At 41.1% G+C, this 26,250-nt stretch overlaps 1 protein-coding gene across 1 annotated transcript in view; it reads left to right on the plus strand.

The window, feature by feature from the left end:
- The window catches only part of zranb3 (zinc finger, RAN-binding domain containing 3), a 161,146-nt gene that overhangs the window by 19,367 nt on the left and 115,529 nt on the right, over positions 1–26,250 (plus strand). Inside the window, exons 5-7 of the mRNA XM_079581858.1 lie at positions 2,874–3,105; positions 14,834–14,919; positions 18,950–19,121. Of these exons, the coding sequence (XP_079437984.1) occupies positions 2,874–3,105; positions 14,834–14,919; positions 18,950–19,121 (490 nt within the window). The remainder of the gene's footprint in view (positions 1–2,873; positions 3,106–14,833; positions 14,920–18,949; positions 19,122–26,250) is intronic.

Here is a 26,250-nt window from a genome sequence, read left to right on the forward strand (position 1 = left end):
TGGCTAAAATAAAATTCATCAAATTATGAACATATAATGGCACTCTGGTAAAATAGAACATACATGCCACAATACAATATTATAATATACACTAAAAAAAGTATGAATATTTTGTCTACGTGATCTGGCGACCCCCCAAATTTGTCCGACCCCCAGGTTGAGAACCACTGCATTAGTTCAACTTTCTTTCTGCCTAACTATTAACAGACAAAACACTCAAAATGTGTGTATTTAATTATATTCTTGTAATGTTGCAAGCACCTGCAGAACTAATCAACGACACAAGCTTGGTGCCTTTATTTTGGTGTTTGTTGGATCGAAACAGGAAGTCACTTCTTGGGCGGCGTTGTCATGATTTGAATTCTGCTGCGAGGCTTTTGACCCGCACCCACAGGACAGCCCATAATTTTCCAATCTTCAAATCTTTACATTGGCTCCCTGTCACACACAGAATCAATGTTCAAATCCTGGTGCTGACTTTTAGGGCTCTTCATGGTCAGGCGCCTGAATATATCAAGGGCCTGATCCAGCCTTATGTCTCCAACAGGATCCTGAGGTCCTCCACCCAGATCTGGTTGATGGTCCCTCGCACTTGGAGACAGATCTTTCAAGGGTGTCACTCCTCGCCTTTGGAAAATGGGGAAAAATTCAGGAAAAAATCGTTTTAATACATTTTGGGGAAATAGTTGGGCAAAAATATGGAAATAAATTCTACCTTCTTTGAATACCCATAGAAAATTGTGCTTTACTTTGGGCAAAAATCGGCAGGTCCGGCCCTTGGTCTTTTTACAATGAAGAAAATCGCAACAATAAAGTGACAGAAGACTGATGATGAAATAAGTCAAAAAAGCGATGGCAACAAGGCAGCAAAGCGAGGAAAAAGATCCCATTTCGATCAATTTTGTAGCTTTCAAATGAGGCCTATAGGCTGTAAGCTCCAGTCAAGAAGGTTTTAGATTTGGGTAATGCTCTGTGAAGATGGGAGGTAAGAGGTTAAAGAGTAAAACCATTTTCGGTGTAAGAAACGAGACTAAACGGAGGCATATGAATATTTCCCTAAACCACAATGGGGCCGTTCGCCACATTAGTCAACAATGCAGAAATTCGCCGCAAAGCGTGAATCGATGCGGCCGCTTTTCCCCTCAACAGCAGTTTTCCACTCGCGCGCGTCGAAAAGCTCCTGTTCAATATTGCAGGCGTCGCGCTGACATGATTTGAGTGTCAGGTTTGTCAAACGCGGCCGCCTCGTGACACCCCGGGACACTTTGAGATTAATTCGTCAGGACCAACTTGTCTGTCCGTCACAATGAGGCTCCGGCTGCAGTTCCCACTCCGGGGCGAGCGGGCGGGAGTCATGTGCACGGTTTATCAGGGAATGAGATACGCCGGGGTCTGTGAGACACGAAGGGAAGTCATCTTAGATATACTGCCAATATATCTACCATTAATGTGTTCGCATATTGACTTTGGAGATGCAGTGCACTCCACTAAAGCTGGCACCCTATAGCTAAAGATTTAGTTTTCATACATACAGGGGTTTTCCATTGTTACACCTCGGGCTGGGTTCCGTTAAACGATATCACTGTGGTATCAGGGGGAAAAGTTTAGGTAAAGTGTGGAAAGCAGGTACCGATATGCTGTTGGTCCAGGAAAAGAATTAAAGGAAGCGACGTTCGAATTTTTATTACGAATATTTTCCTATTTCCCGATTTTTCCCTTATTTTTGCCACAATTCCCATTGGACACTGGAGATGAACCCGATCGTCATAGGGGGCGTGGCCTCGCCGAGAGGGAAACAGAATCTTTTGGAAAACACAATATTTCACTCTTTTTAGCCGAAATATGATATAGAAGCTTATTTATCACATACAAATAAAGTCAAGTCTAAATTGGGTCTATATGGATGTTTATTCACAGCAGATTGTTCAGTAGGAGCGGAAAAACGGCTGTCATAGCTAGCGTTAACATTAGCACGATCTCCGTTTTTTATGTATTTATGGGCTGTTGAACCACTTTGCTCCTCTCCATGTCTTTGTATCTTTATTTAGTTGAAAACTATATTCATAATTCAGCATTCGTTAAAGTAGTTTTTGAATAATTAGAGAAAGTTTAGATTTTTCTCCAAATTGTTTCCAACATGACCATATATGGGCGATTCCAGAGATGCCGTCTGTATCTATATTGTAAATTTGCAGATCTTCCTCACATTATTGTTTTGTTTTCTAGCTCAAGATGACAAATATTTTAGTACAGATATAGAAAAAGTATTGTTCAGGTATCGGTATCGTTTAAAGTACTGTTATCAAAAAAAAAAGTCACGGTACCAGCCCTATTACCATCAGCATAGCACAATGTAAAATGCTGTTTTGGAGCATTTGGATTCTGTGCCGCATCGGGTCCAGTTTTTGGACCGTCTTCATTTCTCGACTGAAGTGAGCTGAGCAGATATTTAACGTGACGTGAACACAATTAGCTTGAGGACAGAGGATACAGCCCTCTGAAAAAGGCATATCCTACAAAATGTCACCTTTTTTTCTGCAAAACACATTTGTAAGCTGTTTTAACAGACTGCCAACTGGAAGTGGCTTTTAGTTTAACCTCAACGTTTGTCTTTTAGCTGCTTTTTTCTTCCTGATTTCAGTAATTTTTTAAACTCTTTCTGAACTCCCTTGGCTTAGTTTTCAGGGTAACAAAGCTACAAAGCGAGCGCACCCAGCACGATAAGACATGACTGAAGCGTATGGCCTTGAGTTGTGCTGTGGACCAAGGCTGCACCACACAGAGCAGGAGAACACCCTGAGATGAGCCGTGTTTGACTTATAGATCTCCAATCAGACACTAAAGAGTCTTGATCCCGTCTCATCCTCTCCCAGGGGGATCAGCGGCAGTAAAGTGACCGTCCTGGGATACGGCCTGTTGACGTCGGACGCTCGCACCCTGGTGGAGGCGCTCTCCAGACAGAGGTTCGCCGTGGTCGTGGTGGACGAGTCACATTACCTCAAGTCCAGAAACGCCGCCCGAACCAAGATCCTCGTCCCCTTCATCCAGAATGCCAAGAGGGCCCTTCTGCTCACCGGGACGCCTGCGCTGGGACGGCCTGAAGAGGTAAATAATGCGGTCTTTAAACCAAATTTGAAGACTGTAGTTAAACGTGGGTTTGTGAATAGGTGGACATGTCCCATTTTAATATAAGTCTGGGATCTGGAAGCATTATCTTTATCTTACAAAAAGGAAAGGTCTGTTCCAGTCTTTTAATCATACTAGGGCTTGACCAGTGGTTCTCAAAGTGCGGCCCAGGAGCCAAATGTGGCCCTCAGACCAATTGTTGGTGGCACTTAAGCTCCTTGTTGAATGTCCACAAATCACTAATAGACTAAATGAAACTAATATTTTTTCTGAGAGACAGAGCTGCATTTAAGTGCATATGACAGGTTTTAATTCTTTTTAAAATATGACTTATTTATTAACATCTGTCGTAAGTAAATCATTATTTTATTTCAGTGAGGCAGCAAATTGAATCTGTGCATAACTTCAAATCAAAACAACGCCGCCCAAGAAGTGACTTCCTGTTTCGATCCAGCGCGCCAAAATACGCTTTTGCACCATCTTATTTATTTGTTCAGCAGTTCATTACAAAACACTTAAAATGTGTGTATTAATTATATTCTTATAATGTTGCAATATTCTTATAATGTTGCAAGTACCTGCTGAACTAATCAATGAGACGAGCTGTGTGCTTTTATTTTGGCGTGCTGGATCGAAACAGGAAGTCACTTCTTGGGCGGCGTTGTTATGAATTGAAGTTGAGTCAATTAATAAGCTACTGACAGGAAGTGACATAGATAGAGGTAAAGTTCCACAGCAGTTTGACTCATTTAATTGACTCTGTGCATAACTTCAAATCATAACAATGCCGTCCTAAAAGTGACTTCCTGTTTCGATCCAGCACGCCAAAATAAAAGCACACAGCTCGTCTCATTGATAAGTTCAGCAGGTACTTGCAACATTACAAGAATATAATTCAATACTCCCATTTTAAGTGTTTTGTCTGTTAATAGTTTGGCAGAAAGAAAGTTGAACTAATGAATAAGATGGTGCTTTTATTTTGGCGTGCTGGATCGAAAACAGGAAGTCACTTCTTGGGCCGCGTTGATTAGAAGTCAATTCCTATGTCTATGTCACTTCCTGTCAGTGTTCAAAAAGGAAGTGAAACTGTAAACATCACAAAATGGTCAAATGAAAGAAAAATGTTGCAAAATCTAAATATAATTGTGTTAACTATGCTTTAGCAAAAATTGTGTCTAATGTGTCATATGCACTTTAAGCTTAGGAGAATCATGAATCAAAGTGAAATATATTTTTAAGTTTCATGCGTTCTTATTCTTCGGTCTAATCTTCAAACCCTATTTTCATATATTGCATTGGGATGGAAGCTATATAAGATACTCACAATTAGCTCATATGAGAGAAAAATCCCTCGAAGCCATGGGTAAACTTTCCCGAAACCGCACAGGTCCTGAACAGGTAGCTCGCCATGGTAACCCATCCCTACCCATCCCAACCTCCCAAAAAACGCAATTAACTCTCTCCGCGGCAACACTCATCCTCCCGGATCCCGCCGACTTATTTCAATAACCTCTGTTGCAAAAAACTTCATTTGCAAACCCTCGATATGAAGCGACCGCGCCGCAATAAATGAGACTTGTAATAAAAAGGAGCACTCAGGAGGGGCAACGATTGAATTTAGAGACAATAATCTGAGGTTGTGGCCGGGACAGTGGTGTTTGGATAGCGCCACCGCTGCCTCTGCTCTCCATAATGATTTATTATATCATTTTATATGCCATATTGTAGCGGTAGATTGCAGTCATATTGTCCTAAGCCGTGCGAGTGGATCCGAGAATGCTTCCACGGGCTCGATCTATGCGCACAATGCAGTATCAATAACAAGTGCTGTTCGCTAATGATGCGGCAATAAGGCTCCGCGCTCAAGTGCTCATATCTTTTCCCCAAAGCAACGCCGATTCCTTCTGTTATTCAGCCGTAAATGTGCTAATCTTTTGTGCTCCAAACAAAGGCAGTACAGAAGGTGTTACAAAGAGGCTTGAGATTGTTATTTCGAATGGATTATTCATTTATTTTTTTGCTCTTTTTCTTACTATTAAGTCATCAGAAATAACTTAAACTGAGGTTGGTTAAGTTCAGGAGTATTTACTTGTTTGTTTGTTTTTTTCATGTGTAGAGGTCCGACATTTGGGGAATATAATAGTATCGGATATCGAGCGATTTAGCGCTGATAAAAGCCAGTATCTCCAGGACTGAAAGCAATGGAGACAGTTTTTTATTCCTCCCACAGCTTCCTAGGGCTCAGGGGAACTGAGAAACATCGCAATGAAAATTGTTTAGCTACAAGTTTGTTAAATTTAACTTAAAAAAACAGTGAATATGGACATTTTGAAGCACAGAACCTGGAGGATTTAATCGCTGAGTTAGCTTTAACCTCCGAATTGACTTTGTGCATAACTTCAAATCATAACAACGGCGCCCAAGAAGTGACTTCCTGTTTTGCTCCTGCACGTCAAAATAAAAGCACCATCTTATTCATTAGTTCAACAGTTCATTAATTCAACTTTCTTTCTGCCTAACTATTAACAGACAAAACACTTAAAATGTGTGTATTTAATTATATTCTTGTAATGTACCTGCTGAAGTAATCAATGAGACGAGCTGTGTGCTTTTATTTAGTTATACACAGAGTCAATGCAGTATGCTAATGCTAATGACAGCATGCTAATGCTAACGGCATGATTGGATCACATAAAGTAATGAAATAAAATCGGTGCTGGAGTGGCCAAGTTTTAGATTTTTACAGGATTCTAGACCAGACATTTGGAAAAATCAGGCAAGAATATTGGTAAAAATATCGGGCCAAGCATATCGGCATTGGCCAAAATCGGCAAACCAATATCGTTCGATCTCTAGTCACGTGACAACATCGACAACTCCATTAGTTCTTAAGTCACTACTGGTAAATACATCGAACTCACTGTTTAGATGTGAACAATAACTCTCGTATTTTACCTTTTAAAATCTCCATTGGTTTATTATTGCTGCTAATCCCATGATGCTCAGCGATATTACATCACAACCCTAAACTCTATTGTCAAACTCCAAAGAAAAGAGGAAATAATCACTACAATAAACATTCAGCCGTTTATCACCGTGGAAAGCTTTGAGTTTGGTTCAAAATGGCGCCGACTGTTCTTTGGGTGTTACCAAGATCGGCATAAACCAATTTTTGAGTCCTTTCCTGATCCCTTGTGGCTGAGGTTAGTATCTTTGACTCTTAAATATACAAAGCAAGAATGAGATTAAGGTAAAAAGCAAGCTAAAAAGGTGGCTTCTACTTTATTCCGATGCCTTCTTGCAGTTTGACCCAAGCTCACAGGAAAAACGACACCAAAACTTTATAATCGGGTCTGCTAAAGCTAATGCGTGTTCCTTTGGTCGCCCCCTTGTGGCTGGACATGGCATTTAATCATTATGAGCCATTATGAGCCACAGCGCTGGATCCCCTCTGGTTGTTGCGTCATGCGTTGCAACTTAGAAAACACAGTAATCTTGCCAATCTATGTGCACTCCCGGTCGTAATAGGCCACAAGTGACAGCCGTATCGACGAGTCCGAGGTTGACATTATTTTGACGTGGGAATATCAACCAAAACGAGCGCGCCACTGGTCAGCCGCAATACTTTAGCGCGGTTGCATGGCTCGGGTTTCGTTTGACAAGCGCATAGAAAAACAATGTTGTTCCGGCTATAATCGCACCTATGCTGTCTCCCGTGTGGCTGCGTGGGTGGGACAACTCAATAATGTGGCGAGGTGCAAGACAATAAACGTCATAAAAGTTTGTGGGAGTGACTTGATGGAGTTGGAAATAGCGGATAAATATAGCGCTTGACAGTTGGTTGCTGCTGCTGCTGCTGCTGATGGAAATGCAAATAACTTGGGCAGTTGTTTTTATTAGCCCGGAAGGACATCATTAGGTCAGATTGTCTTGTCACAATAAGAAGAATGACCATTGAAATGTATTAAACTTGAATTTTCTTGACGTAGCATAAGCGTCCACAGTTCAAGGAGACTTTTGAGGTTGTAGCCTTGTCATAGTGTCCTCATCAGAATCCCACTTTCTATTATTCTGCATGATTAGCTTGCCTTCCACACTTCAAGCGTCAGCCCACACTCTGATATACGTCACATGGAGTAGGTTTTCTCAGTTTTAAAGGAACAGGCCATCGTTTTTCCCATCAGTGTTAATTTCGTCGACTAAAATATTTAGTCTTAATTTTAGTCAAACTGTTATTTTTGACGACTAAAATTGGACTAAAACTAAATTAAAAGTATTTCATGAGACTAAAGATATGACTAAAATGTCCAGATATTTTAGTCGACTAAAATAAGACTAAATAAAAATGAAAGGGAGAGACTAAAATCATCCAAACTTCTATTGACAGTCTGAAAGAGCCTCAGATCATGTAAATTCACTGCCAAAGGATCAGCTCTGAGCTTTGTTGAGCTTTAGTTCCCCTTTTTCTGGAACTATACTTGGATGGAAGAGCTCGGTCGCTTCTAACAACATCTTTGGTGTTTTTGTGTGACTGAGGGCACACACAAAGATCATACAGGTACACATCAACTCGTCTCAGCTCAGGTAAGAACATATCTCAGTATGGAAAAACGGTGGCCTGTTCCTTTAAGCCAGGTGAACACATATTTCAGAACGCTAGTCGCAGAGTGAGCCTCCTCTTGCTGCATAGAGGATCTCTGTCAGTGTCAGTGTACACTTGTCCTCGGAAATAAACACTGCTTGCACGCGGCACTTGCCTCAGCTTAACACACTCCGTCTGTAGCCTGATGTTCTCTGCGATTTTTGAGACGGGGTAGGCAAGTTTGCTTCGAGGAGGGCCGATTTTCATCTTCGCCAAAACGCCAGGGGCCAAACCTCACCATTGTAGCCGAAAGTAAAGAACTTTTTTCTGCAAATATCAATGTTTAACATCAGTGGTTCTTAAGTGGCTTCGGGACCCAACCTTAAGCCCACAAGAATCCCCGTTTTACATTATATAAAATGACCAAGTGGGACGTTCTGCCCGGACATTTTTAAAACACTGACACTATTTGTCACATTTTTAGGGTTCTATAACCGGTATTTGCTCTCTTATTTGCATAATAATAATATTTCTCAAAATCATCTTGGGGCCAGAGGTTCTGTGGCCTGATTTGGCCCCGGTGCCTGACGCCGCCTACCCCTGTTCTAAGACAAAGAAATTGGTAAACACCAGCCTTTAGAGTCCAGAAATTGGTTCTTGGTCAAACTCTCCTCTTAGTGCAGATAAGCTCTTTTGCCGCGAGCTATCAGTGTTCAAACTTTTGTTTTGAGTGCGGTCTTTTCCACACAGCAGCAGGGACAGATTTGCACCTTCTACCGACGTTTTGTATCACTACATTAATGACTTTTTTGTTGTTGTCGACACAGGCCTTATTTTAACCTGTACAACAAAATACCAAACTAAAGTGTCCAAAAGTAGTTGCATAATATAGGACTTCTAGCTGCAATCGCTATGCTTATTAAAAAATGGTTAAATGTTTATTAATATTTTCCCAATTCTTCAGTTTTTATTCTCACGTTGTCTACATTGTTTGCAGCAATTCACTGACTGCTTTTCCACACACTTTAAGCCAGATCTCTACCTGACACAACCTTGTATATAGGACTGACAAAAACCTAAAGAGAAATCTCACTTTTCTTTTTTTCCCGTGGCCTATGCTTTAGAATAAAAAGGCTCTATTGTGTGAGATGACACTTTTTAAACTCCGTAAGAGCCTTGTATTGTGTGTAAAAGCGAGCGTTTATCGGAATGCAGCATAGGAGGGGTAAACATTGTCAGGGGCACGGCACTGGCAGGAGAAGTAGAAACAAAGTTGTGGAAGTTGCGGGTGCTGTAGCCGTCCAAGTGTGCGCTCCAGACTCGAGCTATGGCTTTAGGGGAGTGTCACCCGCGCAGAGCCTCAGAGCCTCAGAGCCTGCATGTCCCCGCTGCTTAAAATGGCTCTGGAAAAGTCCTGCGTCATGGAGAAAGTTTTTTGAGCAAGAAGCTCCATCTACAGCAAAACGGTGACTCAACTACTGTGCGTACGGGAGAAGGGATACTAGCATTGCATTTTACCCTATTTATTTCAATGAGTGCTTCGCTTCTTGTGTGTTTTACGGCATATCGTCTGCTTTCGGCTGTACATAACTCTTCACCATTTAGAGCAATAAAGACATTTTTTACCCCCACAAAGACTGGCTGACTCAAACAATGCCTTTTCCTATGCACTATGTTGTATCTACTGTCTAGTCTCATTAATATAGGGCTGAACGATATTGAAGTAGCTTGTGATGTGCGATACGACTGTGCAATGTTGTCATAACGATATTATTGCGATATTTCACTAAATCGTTTCAACACAGTGTGGTCCATTTTAATTAAACACGACTCGTATGTAGCTAGTTTTTCAGCAAATTGTTAAACTCAAAGCAGAACTAAGTAACTCTTGCCCCTAGAGGCCATAAGCGCCACTGCAGGTGTCGTAGCATGTTGCGTTTTTACTCATTATTTGTCCGTGAGAGTAAATACTGCACTGAAAGAAAAGACAAAGGGACAGAGGGATATTATACATCCAATTACACAATGGAGATCATTTTTGTCACTCAAACTTGGCTGTAAATACTGTTTGAGTGGAGCTAGCCCACAGTTAGCTTTGCCCGTTAGCCTGTTCGCTTCTTCTTCATGATTCCATTAGTGTGTATTGTGCCTCCGGGTCGGAGCAAGGAAAGCTGCAAGCTTGGTTTTCTGGCCAGAGACACCAGGGGAAATGAAAGACCCCCCAATCATCCCATAAACACTTGTATTACCCCCCAAAGGGACTACGAAAATGATTTATTAAGGTAAACAAGTTACTCAGTACGGCTTTAAAAAAAACACTACATCAGATGAAGACTCTTGCGATACGGATATTGCATCACCTAATATCTAAATAAAGCTGGGTCGAAAACATGAAACAAAACTAGGATAAAGTTTGATATCCTCTCAGTTTGTTGACTCACTTAACAATACAGTTGAACAACTTTTTTTTTTACATTTTATTGAGAGAAACCTCCAGTGCTTTCCATTTTAGAATCTGCACTGGTTAATCATTCCACATCTGGCACCATCATGTGGAAAAGTTCAGCGTCATGCGGCGAAGAAAGTTTCTGATAAAGTACATCTCCATCCATATAAGGCGGCAACACCAGCCCTTCCTGTGCGTAAAGGTGCCGATGACGTCTCTCTGTCTGTCGAGCCTCGAAGTGTCGTGTGAAAATCTCAATTATTCCCCATCATGATAATTAAGTGACATTGCGCAGGAGCTAATGAATTCAAGTCGGGCTTGTGAAGAGAGGTGCGTTTTTTGAGCCCGACTGCAGCGCGAGGGTCGATCCTTCCCCAGATCTTATCAACACTCTCTTCCGTTTCCTCTTTTCCTAATTCCCCCTTTACCCTCTCGTCTCGTGCTCCCTCTTTTCCCTCTCACTCGTCTATTCCACCCATCTCTCTCTCTCTCTCTCGCAGCCACTACATTCTGAAATCTAACATTTTATCACCATCGCCCGCGTCGACGTGATAAGGCGCGCCGTGACACCGAGTTAGCTCGCTGTTTCGGGGCGCGCCGCTCTTGGTCCGTGACGTGCCCTCACTTCCACCCACCTATTATATTATCCCTTCCAGAACAGTGTGAAGGAGAGAGAAACGCTCCAACACCATCTGAATTTAGAAACAATGTGCCGGCTGCGCCATGATTGCCTGTCATTACTTCACAAATCACGAGGGGATTGGCAAGAGACGTGCTGTGTGTGCAGTGGCAGGTTGTGGGCTGATTGGTGAAGCCGGGCCGTTTCGCTGCCACGTATATAATCAAGGGGTTTCCATTGTGTTCTTACCTGTAAAAATCAGATATATTGTTTGGGGTTTTGCAATAACGGTTGGAGAAAAATGACAGTAATCATCCAAATGTATGGTTAGGTTTGCTTTATTGTGTGAAGCTGGGTTTGTGCAGGTGCATTTGCCTATTATGCATGTTTTAGGTTTGCGGTGAAGAGCAGAACTCCCATAGGAAAACTGACCAGCCTCACCACTGTATAGGGCTGGGCATCGCAATCTCTTCTTCTGGGTCTTTATTAGAGGTGGACATAGATTTAAAAAAAAAAATCTAGATTAAAATGGCTCGCTTGAATTCTGCCGAAGCCATTCAGAATATGTGTGCTACCCAAATAATGACTAAAAGTAAAAGTCTTTGAGAGCGAGTTTCGGGTGCGTTAGACCAGGGGCTCATCTCCTGTTTCCAAAATGCATCACAAACTGCTTGAGAACGTTCTACTATGATAATAAGCCGAATGCCCATCTCGGGTCGCCCGTTGCATTATGGGTAATGGAATCTCTTTCGGCTACCAAACAGCAATGATAGTTAGCGTAAAGCAACGAAGAAAGCTCTGATTTGGACCTTTTTAACCGCTGGAAAGTTGATGATATAAAGTGCTTTGGTCGTACGTACAAAATTGGGCATAAAAGTCGTGTAGTGTGTGCTGACCTTAAAATATCACGGTGAAAGTCATCATAGCTTGCAGAGCATAGACCCAGCTCCCAACCCAACTTTGAGAATAAGATAAGAGTAACGGCCCATCCTAGACTTTATAGATTATTGGAGTTTGGATGAGACAATGGGAGATTATTGTGCGTTAAATGATACTCTCTTTTTTTGTCGTCGTTGATTTCCGTGGAATAGTGCAGGGAAAGTCCTGTAAAATGCGGAGTCGGACTTGCTCAGGCCTGGCCTGTGTTGCTTGTGATATCAGACACTGTTTGATGTTGGCCGTAGCTCGTTCTATTTTAATGTCCCTGACTCACTGTACAACTTACGACCTTAAAAGGTTTGTGTACGCTCATGAATCAGCTACATGTATATATTGTATTATGCAAAAATTGAATCGAAAATTGGAATCGTCAGCAAAGGGCGGGCATTTGCTGTGGTGTCATTAGCGGTTCTGCGTTAACACTAGATGCAAGTGGTCATTTTTCTACTCACTACTGCCACTTCTGGTCTTATGCGTAACTGCAGTTTCTATATTAATATATTCGGTATTTAATTTATTAATACAGTCGATCTTTTTTCCCTAATGTTCCCCACATTTACCCAGATGTTTCCATTTATTTCCCACATTTTTTTTTTTAATTGACCCAATTTTCCCTTTTCCCCCCCAATTTTTCCACTTTTTTTTCTTTTAAATTTTTTTTCTGCTTTCGATACTTTTATTTTTTACTTTATCAAGTATCGCAATACTTTCAATACTTGTGTTTGAAGGCATTTTTTTATCACACTTTGTTACATTTTGTGTTTATGCACTTTTCGATCAAAACACTTCAGTAAATGTCAAATGGTGTTTGGTTTATAAACTTTGGGCACATTTTAACGGGGCTAGATGCAAGTTGGCCATTTTCTACTCACTACTGCCACCTCAGGTCATACATGTAACTGCAGCTTCGATATTAAACTTGCGCCTGGCGGTGCTTCGTACCCGAACTACTTTTTCAGTGTATGGGTCTCATTGTACACATTAGGACATTGCTGGAACATTTTTAAACTCCGCAATTGCAAAAAAACAGCCTGATGCATAAAACAAAGTCCCAATAAATCAGTTCAGCTGGACATATCTTGATTTTGACATCTGACGGATGCGAGAATAACCATTTTTCTTCTTCACGGGGTTGTTAAAAGTTGTTGTTTGATTGAAGTTGGGCTTCGTTTGCCTCTTGACTGTGTGCAATCTTCAGCACCTTCAACACACCCTGTGAAGGAGAGAATTGGCTATTCTCAAAAACCGTCGGCCATCAAACTCACGAAATGTCCAGCCGTACCGATTGATTTGACTTTGTTTTAATACAGTTCATGAACATAGACATTTGAAAATAAACAAATGAAACAACGAGGAGGCAAGTCCATAAGTGAGATGACTATATTGAATCACAATTGGACGAACTGTGAGTGGAGAGTGTTCAAAAAGCAAAACTCCTGACGAAATTTGCAACTTTATGCTAATTCCTTTGACTATCCTTTCCTCAAACTTGACAAAGCCTGTTGTTTTAAATCTCAGGAAATCTCCAAAGTTTCCTGATTACATAACACCCTCTGAAGACGATTCCTATTCATTCATTTCTGCTGCTCACAGTCTGACTCGTCCAACCTCATTAATTGGCCTGGAGACAAATGACTTTCCCTCTGCCTCCCCCTACATCACAGAAGACTGGCAAAGTAGGCGAAGGACAGCGAGACCTTGAGTAACCTGACAGCAGACTGATCATCTCTACAGCTTGCGGTGTCTGTTTTTGCCCCCCCCCAAAAAAAAGACGCAGCTGCCTTGAGTTATCGCAAACAAAGTAAATGAGAAGTTCGAAATAGTCCAGGGATGAAGTACGGCTTTACTTCCTACACTGTGTACATTATGAGTTTATGAAGTGGCACGTGTGAGTTTAGTACGAGTGTTGCAGCGTGAAGGGGATGAGCCATAGGGGACCAAAGGCGTTTCCAAAATTAAACTACGCCCGTGTGATACGGAGCGCGATGTCCTCCAAAGGGGTTCATTTAGTTCAATATGCATTACAAAGTGAGCTTCGTTTGACTGTTTCTTTAAGTAAATTGATCTGCCATTGTGCTCGACAAGTCATATCATATGGGCTGTAGATTATGGACAATAGATAAAGTAAATGAACAGTAGACGGTAAAGTCATTCCAGTCCATTCTGTTTGCCCTGCTGATGAAATTACAAAAAAATCCCCCCCAAAAAAGTATAAGATTCTTCAATAATGAACTTTAGATTTGGTCTTTTTTATTAGTTTATGGAGACAGGACAATGTACAGTCTATCCTCCAGCTGTGAGTCTGCAAGTTTAAAGTTTATCAGACGCTGTAACATACCGGCACCAGACGAAACTCCAACAATATTAGTTTGTAGCATGAGAAATAAAGGCGTTAGTTCAGTGGTGGCCAAAGTGCGGCCCCGGGGCCAAATAAGGCCCGTCAACACTGCTCTAATGCACTATGTGGCATGTCCGCACTCATATCACTTAATTGACTCTGTGCATGACTTCAAATCATAACAACGCCGCCCAAGAAGTGACTTCCTGTTTTGATCCAGCACGCCAAAATAAAAGCAGCATTATTCATTAGTTCAACTGTCTTTCTGCCTAAACATTAACAGACAAAACACTTAAAATGTGAGTATTTAATTATATTCTTGTAACGTTGCAAGAACCTGCTGAACTAGCCAATGAGACGAGCTGTGTGCTTTTATTTTGGCGCGCCGGATCGAAACGGGAAGTCACTTCTTGGGCGATCTGAAGTTAATTAGAGTCAGTTGAATAATCCTACACAATTATAGCCTCAGAAAGTACACTTTTATTGTGAGACATAGTTTTCACTCATGGACTGGCCAACACAGAGTCCAGATCTTGAATCAATTGAGAATATATGGGATGTGCCCATAGATTCTCATCATCAATACAGGGTCTTGGTGAAAGATGAATGCAACACTGGAACTTTTGACTTTGCTGAAGCTTATGGAAACAACGCTGCAGTGAATGTGGTCCCCTCCAACATTTGTACTCCTGTAATTTATGCTACTGTGCCTCACTCTCTCACATAATAACACGGTACATTTATAAAACCTTAAATCCTCATTTCTCTGTTTTTTTCCTGCAGCTGTTCATGCAAATCGATGCCCTCTACCCAAAAAGGTTCGGCACGTGGACCGAGTACGCCAAGAAGTACTGCAACGCCCACTACAGGTACTGCTTTATATCATGATTAGGGCTGGGTACCAGTCTGGTATCGAAAAAATACAAGTAGTGAAAGCAGGGACCGAAAAGAAATATAGATATTTAGTGTATATATATTACCTTTATATCCAAGTTTTGATGCTGTTCATCAAAATTTAAAAGAAATAAAAATGAAAAAAGAGGGGGGATATTTGGGGAAAATTGTTGCAAAAATTTGGTACATTTGGGAAAATGTTTGGGGGAAAAAATAGGAAAAAAGTGGAAAAAAATTGAGTACGTATGAGTGGGAAAAAATATTTGAAAATTGGGGGGGAAAACGGGAAAAAAGTGGAAAATTTGGGTCAATTTTGAAAAAAAAAAATGGAAAAAGAAGTGGAAAAATGTGGGGAATATTTTGGAAAAAACAGAAAAAATAATAATTTTGGGGAAAAAACAGAAAAAAATGGGAAAATTGAGAAAAACATCTGGAAAAAATAGAACATTTGGGGAAAAAACTTGGGAAAATGGTTAAAAATGGGGGGAAAATTAAAAGAAAATCTTGGAAAGTGTTTTTTCTTGCATTAAGGAAGTTTCTTCACCTCAAACAAATGATATAAATGCAAAAGAAATTGAATGGAAGGAAAAGGAATAAATTAGCATTATTAATCTGTTTTATGGTTCTATACAACAAATATTTAAGCACAGGTATCGAAAAGTATCGTTAAAGTACTGGTATAGAAAAAAAACGAACGATACCCAGCCCTAATCATGATGCTGCTTGTTTGCAACATATGACTTGGAATGTTCCGCAGTGTGGCTTTAAGCAAATCTTATCTTATGGTAAAAAAAGAATAAAATAAAATGTGTCAGCGATAACAGTTGGTATAAAAGCGGCGTGTGGAAGTGTTAGCGAAACGAGCGAGACTGAAAACATCTCACCTAGCTTTTCATTTTCACATTTTCCCTCCGAGTCTGTTGGGATAGAGACGTGTACCTGACTGCAGCGTTTGTAGTGCTGAATGGCTGATTTTTTTTTTTTTTTTCCTCCCCGTCCCAAGCCAGATGAAGCCGAAGCCAAGCGTTAAATGCCAATCGTCTGCCAGTTTGCCTGCGATGATCACTTACATGTGCGAACAGACACATCAAATGCATTGTTTTGGACGTCCATCAAAGCACCCGCGCTCGGTCAGGGACGGGCCCGCAGCCATTAAGGAGGCACTTTCAGCATAATCACAGTTTGAGAGGCAGGGGGAACGCAAGTGTGCACACATGCATGCATAAATACAGCCTTACAGTGAGGCTTTACACAGCTGTACGACCCAGCTCCCATCTCCATGTACACAAGCAAAGTGCACTTACTGTGGGGGATTTGCTCTCAGTGTTAAAACTGGCTGAAGGAGAAGGATGTGACACCCTGAAGAACCCGTTTAACACAGAATCTAGGATCAAACACACAAAAAACTGTGGTCTGAAACAGGGGTAGGTAATGTCAGAACACTGCTGAAATACATAAATATTGTACATTTCTTTGAACATTTCCTTTGGAGGTCCACATGATTGACCTATTGATCTATGTGAGGAACAACACACACAAACACATACTACTTATACACAGCAAAACTTGAGTTTGGGCCAACGTTTGGAAGTCTGGTCCTCCATCTTTTAACTATGATCAAATAAGGCTATATCCACACGAGGACAACATGTTTATATTTTCAGAAACTTTGTGAGCCTGAAGCCAGCTCAGTAAATGTGTGCGTCCACATGTGTCGACTCAAGTCTGTGAAAACGGTGCAATTCATCTTCCAGGCCTGTGTGAGGCGCTGTGACGCTAACACAGATAATAGAACAGGAGGTAGAGGGCGCATGCAGTAAACCTTTGCAGAATGTAAACAGTGAAAATGAATTTAGGATCTACAGAAGAGACGAGGAGGCGAGTTTATTCTTCAGACGTAACGAGACTAAAGCAGAAAAACCTGTCAGTGACTTTTACTGTCAGTTCAAAACACAGACAGACTTGTGTTTTTCTATTTGTCACCTGTGGCTTGTGGACGGCAGTGGAGCAAAGAGGAGCGGAGTAAAACCATCATAGATCCATGAGTAACATGATGCTTACGTTAGCATCGTGCTAATACTAACGCTAGCTACGACTGCCGTTTTTTCGCTTCTACTGAACAATCTGCTGTGAATTAACATTCATATGGACTCGATTTGGACTTTACTTTATTTGTATGTGATAAATATGTTCATATTCCACCAGAAAATGGCTAAAAAGAGAGATAAATTGTGTCTGCTAAACAGGAAGTACTTTTTTAGCAGTAGATGCAGCATTTTTGGCTAATGAGTCTGAGAAATAAGTATGTTCAGTCACTCCCCGTTGAGTTTCAGAAATATTGATTGTTGTATTAAAGAATTTTTTGTAGTTTCTCGCACATCTACGACCCCGGAAGTAGAGCTGTGACGTCACCCCTTTACAAGCGTATAGGAATATACTGGGAGAGGCCAAATGCTAACAACATCTTTAGTCGTTGTGCGTACACATCAACTCGTCTAAGCTCAAGTATCACAGTTAATGATTCAAATACCTATGCATATTCATTTTACTTGATTTGCTGCATGAAATGATGGTAATTTTGGGAGTTTTGGCCTAAAAAGTTCAGAAACCTTGAGTCTTACCCACAGTTATCAGAACCACTTAACCAAGACTATTCCCAACCAGCCATCAAGTCGAGCCAGTAAATATTAAAATAGTTCTTGAACAAAGGGTCACCTCCCGCTCCTTCACCTGTCAGCCGTCGTAACGATGTGTCACATTAATATTTTACACGTAATTGGCCTCGACCGCAGACTTCGAGCTTTAATTTGATTAGGAAGTGTCCAGTTTCTCCCATACTTTTCGCCACCGCGGCTTGAGTGTGAAGCGTTCTGGCAGCGCCTTGTTAACTTTGTCCACAGCCAACATGGACGATCACCAGGCTTTGTTTCGCCAGCCAGTTCTATTCTAAACTCCATTTGGATGATGAATTGTGAAAGTTGGTTTAGTTTTTTTTTCTTTGCAGGGATGAACTTGCTTCCTTGGCCATTAAGACAATAGACCGAGCTTCGCGCTGTGCAAAGTGCCCTGAAGCAAAAAAAAAAAGAGCAGATCCCCAAATGGTGCACTGAGAGAGAGAGCAAAGGGAGAGAGGAGAGTTGTGGAGCCAGGCTGGTCCCGAGTGGGAATACTAAATGTGTTTAAATACTCTACCCAGCCAATAAATAAGTATGTTTGCCTATTAACTTTCTCCTGTCAACATGAGCCACTAATGAATCAGCAGCCACTTACAGCCTGTTAGTAAGGAGTAGGGCTGGATACAGTTACATTCTTTTCAATTTTGTTCTTTAATGATACTTGGATTTCGATACCGATACCTGAACAATACTTTTACCGATACCTATACGAAATTATTTGTCATATAGAACCATAAAACAGAACAATAATGTCAATTTATTCCATTTACTTCCATTTCATTTTTTTGGGGGGCATTTTTATAATTTTTTGAGGTGAAAGGTGTGTCTTATTTTTTCCTTCATTTTTTACCATTTTTTTTCATATACTTCCAAAATTTTCCATATTTTTTTCCCCCTAAATTTCCCCCAATTTTCCCCAATTTGTTTTACATGTTTTTTCCCCAATTTTCCTAAAATGTTGCATTTTTCCCACATTTTTCCCCCAATTTGTTTCTTTTTTTCTTAAATGTTTTACTCATTTTGCCCCAAATTTCCCATACTTTTTTTACGCATATTAAAAAAATAAATCCAAATTTTCCTCAAAATTTTCACATTTTTTCCCCTTATTTTTTCCCCAATTTTCATAAAATGTAAAATTTCCCCCCGAAATTTTCCCAATTTGTTCCCCCCATTCCCCCCCCAATTTTCCATATTTTTAAATTTGTATCCCATTAAATGTCGAGGTGTTTTTCCCCCCAATTTTTGCTTTTATTTTTTTGTTTTTTCCCCAAATTTTATCCAAATCCTAACCAAATCGAAATCCAAACTAACTCCCCTTCCCCGTGTGCAGGTATTTCGGGACGCGGCGGCAGTGGGACTGTCGCGGGGCGTCGAACCTGGACGAGCTGCACAAAGCGCTGAGCCAGATCATGATCCGCAGACTCAAACAGGACGTCCTGACTCAGCTGCCCCCCAAAGTCCGACAGAGGATCCCCTTCGACCTGCCCAAGGAGGCCGCCAAGGTACGCGTTGTAATTGTTGTGGAAATAATAATATAATAACAATGCTTTTTATCTGTAGCTCGTGAGATAACGAAGTTTAGAACCGAAGTCTTGAAGCCTCTTTATGCTTTGTCCAGGGCTGGTTGTTGCAGAAAAGACAGAAAACACTGCTCAAAGCAAACTCGTATTATTTAATGCCGCTGTGATGATTATTTCTGTCCCCTTTTGCATTTCTCGAGTTACTGTCTCTTGCTTTACTCTGACATAAACAAACAGCGCTGTGTGATGATGTCATCAGGCTGCGCCGCTTGGTTTGCTTGGGCAGCTGTGAGGGGTCAGGTGAGCCAGGGATGTTTCTAGGATTAGTTTAGAAACTGTAGCTTATTTTTTAAAGAGACGAGATGCAAGTTGGCCGTTTCATACTCACTACTGCCACCTCAGGTCATACATGTAACTGCACCTTCTGTATTAAGCTCGTACTTGACGTTGAGTGACAGTGCAGGATCTTAGAGGCAGTTGTGGTGAACAGGTCTGGGCTCATTCTACACATTAGGACATGGCTGGTACATGTAGGGGGAGGAAAATACATAATCTTAACATTTTTTTAACTCCGTATTGTCCCTTTAATGAAGTTTTTTTGCTCAAAAGTTGTGTCCAATTTGGTTTTCAATATCAACATTACTCCCCATCTCTTTGCTTAATGGAATGTTTCCATTTGTTACGAAATTACACATATTTCCCTTGCAATTTTGACATGAAAATAATTTCTTTGGGCATTAAAAAAATTGAATTCAAAAGCATTAAAATTGATTTGCTGCTGCCTGTAGAAACCCTGTTGTCTGTAAGAATATATTCATAGCACTAGTTCCTGAACCCTATAGTCAAAACGTCTTAATTAATTTTGAAAGTTATAAAAAGTAACTTTGGGCTCCAATAGCAACCAGATTAACTGTGACTCGTCGACTATTACAACAATCAGTGACTAATTTGATGACTGATAATCGCTTTCTGATCTCTAAACAACTCCCACACTGGTTTTCATCACCAAAACAGTGGCATTATTCTATTAAAATGGCACTAAACTAATAAACTGTTAGAGATTGTGTTCACGAAAATCCCGGAAACCCTTAAATAATCTCTGTTCAAACCTTAAAGCCATATTTCACATCGTTTCCTCTGTTCACGGTGCACATTTTAAACACCTACTGCAGCATTAGCACCCGAGACCGCGCTGAAATATGAACCGCTAAACAAATGCAGGAGTCACATGCGTCTCAGCGCATGATCGTAGATGTCTAGACTCCAGGGTGATTCTGTGCATAATCAGACCCCACGGATGATTTGTTTCCGTGCCCGGGACGCCGTGACACCAGTAACGTCGTACTTGTATCTCTGCGCCGGGTTGGGTCAAATGCGGCGGGAACGTTCACAGGGATCAGGAGCGGCGCGTGGGCGGGAGAGACTGGTGACTTTCGACGAGGGCTGAAACGAGAGCTGCAGACGCCCACGCAGCTCACATGACATTTACTTTACGGAGCTAGCCTTGTGTGCTCGATGCACCAGGAAGCAGCGCCGGGCTCAACCTGTCTGTGTATCCAGGGCTAATGTTGATCTGACGGAGGAACAGAAACTTTTGATTAAACGCAGAGCAGTTGCTAATCAGACTTTGTGACTGAGAGGCTCGTGTACTGGATACAATGAAGTGCACGTAATATTGTGGTATATGTTGTATAATATTGCAATGTTACGTAGGTCTTACATCTGACTGACTGATATTTGTTGCCTCAAACAAAAACACATGGTGACTGAATTTGTTTTGTTTTTTTCAAGTTTTTCTTATTTTTTTATTTTTTTTATTTCTTCACATTTTTCTATTTTTTTTCTCAAAATTTCCCCCAATTTTTCTCCATTTGTTTTGCATTTTCCCCCTAATTTTCGTAAAATGTGAAATTTTTCCCTATTTTTCCCCCCAATTTCTTTCTTACATTTTTCTCTTTTTTTTTTTTGCCATTTTGCCCCAAATTTTCCCTTTTTTATTTTTTATTTTCCCTACATATTCAATATTTTTCATGTGGTTTTGTTCCCAATTTCCCCCATTTTCTTAAAAATTTACAGTAGATCTAGTCATGGTTTTCCTAATTTTCCATTTTACTCTTGTTTTGTTTTCAAGTGTTGATTTTCAATAACACACTGCCAAAAAGAAAAAAAAAAAGTGAACGCCTGGATTCCAAGATGACAGTGCCAGGATTAATCAGGCTCACATTGTGAAAGAGTGTTTCAGGGAGCATGAGAAAGAATTGTCCCACACAGAGTCCAGAGAGTCTTTGGGATGTGCTGGAGAAGGCTTTGCACAGTGGTCACACTCTGGGGGCCTGATGCGACAACAGTGTTGCTCAAGATGAAGTTCGAAATCTTGTGTACGAACAACGGTGCCCCAGTGCTTTCACCGCTGATGAACCACTTTGCTCTCCATGTCTTTGTATCTTTATTTAGTAGAAAACTAGATCAATAATTCAGCATTTGTTAAAGTTAGATTTTTCTCAGTTGTTTTCCCCCTTAACTGTTTTCAAACATGACCATATATGGGCGATTCCAGAGATGCCGTCTGTATCTATGTTCTTACCTGAGCTTAGACGAGTTGATGTCGTATAAGTGTATTTAAATAGAGAAAACATGGAAGAGCTTGGTTGCTTCTAACCTCACCCCCGTTTGGCCCCAGAGAGGAGGAGAGGCTAAATGCTAACTACATCTGTGGTCTATTTGCTTGACTGAGTGCACGTGTGAAGACCAGACAGGTATGCATGAACTCGTCTAAGCTCAGGTAAGAACATGTCAGTATGGGAAAACAGTGGCCTGTTCCTTTAACATAGAGACTGCAGGGACCACGTACGACCTGAGGTGGCAGCAGCGAGTAAAAAAAGCTTCCATCTTGTCCCTCAAGCCACAGAAACGTGATCAGAACAACCCCAACTCCACCTCCACCCACTGTTTCGGTAAATATTCCAGCCTTGTATGGTCACAAAGTCAGCGCAAAAGTCCAGTCTACAGTCTGTGTTTAGAAAAGTAAGATCGGGCCCTGGATCTTTTGACATCTCTGAAGCTTATAGAAACAACAGTGTATCATTAACGCAATATATTCAAGACAGTTATACATTTCCCTTCCCTTTCATGCTGTTGTTATTGCTCGCATTATGCCTCTGCCAGTCTCCCTGCTTGTACTTTCAAGGTTTAACTCTTGTAGGACTCCAGTCTGCTAAAGCTTTTTACTCTCGAAAATGTTTTGAGTGCTTGTTGTCTATCCGCGCACAATAGCCACTGCTGTCTCTCCCAAAAAAAAACACAAAAAAACACTCCATTTGGGCTGACACGTCTGCCTATTCTCCCCCCTCATTACGACAAAAAGCAAAAGCATAAATTCAAAAGCGCCGGCCGGCCACGGGTGCTTTTATTGTCGGCGCCTCAAAGACAAATGATCGCGCGGGCCGAGGTTGCTGGTTCAGCTCGTTGTAGATAAGGGAGGAAAATGCGGAAACTACAAGCAGACATGACGTGAACTTTTTCCCCCCTCGCTCTAATTGGTGCCACCGCGCAGAAGCATCGACCATATTTAGCCCTCCAATTAACGCCTTCCTTAACATTTAGGGAGATTGGGCTAAAATTCACGGCATCATCACTTTCTCCCCCTCACCCTCCCCCCTCCTCCTTTTCTTTATTGTTGTGTCATTTCGGGGACGCTAGCTTTGTGCGTAATTAGCCGAAAACGACTTCTTCTGGTGTTTTTCCATCGCACTCCCGCTGCTGCTGCTGTTGCTGCTACGTCTGATATGATACAAACCCCAAACAAAAGCCTCTGTAATGGAAGCTATTGTGGAAGATAGCGGCTAAGGCTAATTGGGAAGTAACCACACTGTGTAGCTTCAAAACCAGAGGCCTATTCACATCGAACACAAAATAAACCTTATAATAGAAATTTATGCCCCATAAACTCCCATTAAGAGTAACTTTTCTTGTTAAAAATTACCTAATTAACCGTAAATTATTACCCAAATCTGAAAGCTACTTGACTTTAGAGTAACAGTGTAATGCCTCATTTGAAAGCTAAGACCTACAGAAGTCATCATAACTTAATTGTGACATTGTTGCCACATTTTTTAAGCATTTTTTAAGCATTTTTTAAGCATTTGTTAAGCATTTTTGTCACTTTTTCGTTGCTTTTTGGTCATGTTTTCACCAGGACTGGAACGTCTACTTTTGTCTCGATCCGATTTGTATCACGATACTCAGGGGCCGATCCGATACGTATCACGATACTCAGGGGCCGATCCGATACGTATCACGATACTCAGGGGCCGATCCGATACGTATCACGATACTCAGGGGCCGATCCGATACGTATCACGATACTCAGGGGCCGATCCGAAGTTATAACAAGTGATATGTTTACTTTGAAATGTGTAAAAAGTCTTTATTAACCAAACCAAAAAATGCCTCTAAACACAAGTATTGAAAGTATTGCGATCCATGTTCAATCTGATATTTTGTCCCAGCCCTAGTTTTCGCTTTCACCTAGTTTTGGTCACTTTTTTGTTGCTTTTTTTTGCCATGTTTTTGATGTTTTCTGTTGCTTTTTCTGTTGCTTTTCTCGTCACATCTTGCTTTCGTTGCGTTTTGGACCTGTTTTTTTTTTGTCGTTTTCTGCTTTTTTTTTCTTGCTTTTTTGTCATATTTTCACCACGTTTTGTTGCTTTTCTGTTGCTTTCTCATAGCTTTGTTGTCGCTTTCTTAGTCATGTTTTCGCCAAGTTTTTGTCAATTTTTGTCAATTTCTTGTTGCTTTTTCACCGCTTTTCTTTTCTTTTGTCGCTTTTCTGCTGTGTTTTCATTGCTATTTTGCTGCTTTTTTTTATTCTTGTCTCCTTGTCTTGTATTTTAAACGGTCTCCTCTTTGCGTACACGCCGCCGCCCCTCATATCTCACATACATCCGCATTAGCTGTAAACAGAGTACATTTCCAGTGGCGCGTCGACTCCTTCATTAATTTCGCACAACAGAACCACGCTGTTCCCCAAAATTGGTTTCCTAATGTTTGGAGTATGAGCGCACGGGAAGTAATTAATGGAAATACAGGCTGTTGTCTGGCCAACGGAGCAACAAACGATACCATCATTAGCCGCGCAACATGCATCTCCCGACACGTTCTTTAGCGAATCGCTCGGCTCCATACCTTTAACGTACGAGAGGCTGCCGAGCAGATGCCACCGACAAACTGGAGTCCTCTCTGTTCATTTATCAAGACAGTCGGCATTTTTCACTGTCTGGCAATTAGGCTTTTATTAAATTACAGTCACAGCGGGTGTTTTCAGTATTTTCATTTACAACGCCCTCCATTTATAGTCATACCCTAACTAAATCTAAAAAAAATACAATATAACATTAACCCTGGAGTAGATTATTTGTGTATCTTACAATATCAACTATCGGCTGATAAAAAGCCGATCTCTGTGATAGACTTCTACAACTTCCTGAGAAATATCGCGATGAAATTGTTTGTAAACCTATAGACCCTTTTAGTGCTGACATCATCAGTGACATCATCATCAAGCAGGAAGTGATCAAGAGAAATAAGATTAAACTAAAACTAGCGAACTAGCCGGCCTCCAGCTAAGCCCGGAATGTTCACAAACAATTAAAGGGTCTATTATATTTACTTTAGGTTTTTCCTGATAGTTACGGAACCATGCGAGACTTACCCTTTTTTGTTTTGGAATCTGCTGATTTTTGTCTTTCAAATGAGCTCCCTGAGTCACCTGCTATACTTGCTTGTCCTGAATACATCGGCCCGATAACGCCATTCCGCCTTTGCTCTGCCCAATCCCGTCACACCTTGGAAGCTAAGCAGGAAGGGCCTGGTCGGTGCTTGGATGCGAGACCGTTTGCAGACTGTCGCCGTGTCCTTGGGCAAGACACTTCACCCTACTTGCCTCGAGTGTCTGCGTACATTAGTGTATGAATGCGAGAGTGAGTGGGTGACCAGTTCCTTACTGTAAAGCGCTTTGGACCTGATAAAGGGAGGGAAAAAAAATGTGAAAAAAAACAGCTGTATCGCTTTGTACTAAGGTGTTCTCATTAAGTATTAATAAGTATAAGTATTCATTTTAGGGTTAGGGTTAAGGTCAGGGTTAGGTTTAGGTTTGGCTATGAATAAGCATATTATTAATGGCCTATTAGTATGTTAACAGATAAAAGTATAATAAGCAGTGTGTTAATACTTTACAAGCATATTAATAAAGGATCTGTATCCTGCTATTTTAGCCATCCCAAAGAAACTCTAGGCATTTATATGATATATTGTACCTATACCAATGTGGAGAACTATTTTTGGTGAGAAATTCAAGTATTTTCTGGGGGTGTTTTGCAAACCCGGAAGACACGACGCTTCGATTCAGTTAACTCCGCCCCCTCTCTCTGAGCTAATTAGCAGACAAAGAAATATAAATATCACAGCAAGGGCCGAATCGGAGAAAATGTGCCCGGGAGGTAAGAGTATGAGTAAGTATAAATGGCAGTCTAAATCTGGCCTTGAATGATATTGTATTATTGAAATGTATAGCTTCCTAGATCACTACTACAAAATCAGATTAAAAAAAGAGAAAGAATCACCACCAAATCCTCGGTCCCTGTAGCCCTGGCTAACTACCAGTGTCTCCTCCGGCGCCCACACGAGCACTTGGGGACAGGTAATGCACGTCTCTGCCTCTCATTTTACTGCTGAATGATTGCTTTTATCTCGCGCTCCCAGACACTTTTTATACCGATCCTGCCCTTTACGTTTCAAGCACTGGCCTTTCCTCAATGAGTCGAGCCATTCAGCAAATATCACAGAGGGAGGGGGGCGGGGGGGGGGGGGTGTTGGCGTTTAGACACTTATTTCTCTCCGCTAAAAATAATAGCTTTTAAAATTTTAATCTGTATCAGTGCGTGTTGATACAGCTCAGCAAAACATCAAGGAAATTTACAAAACGATCCTGAATTATTAAGTGCTTCTGCTGCAAGGCAAGTACTCAAAGCTACGTCCTTAACATCTATCATAAAACATGCACAATAGGCTAATCCTCCTCCCAGTAAAGCGTGTGAAGCATTACCCGTTGAAG

This window comes from Gobius niger (assembly GCF_951799975.1).
Source record: "Gobius niger genome assembly, chromosome: 23".
Taxonomy (NCBI): domain Eukaryota; kingdom Metazoa; phylum Chordata; class Actinopteri; order Gobiiformes; family Gobiidae; genus Gobius; species Gobius niger.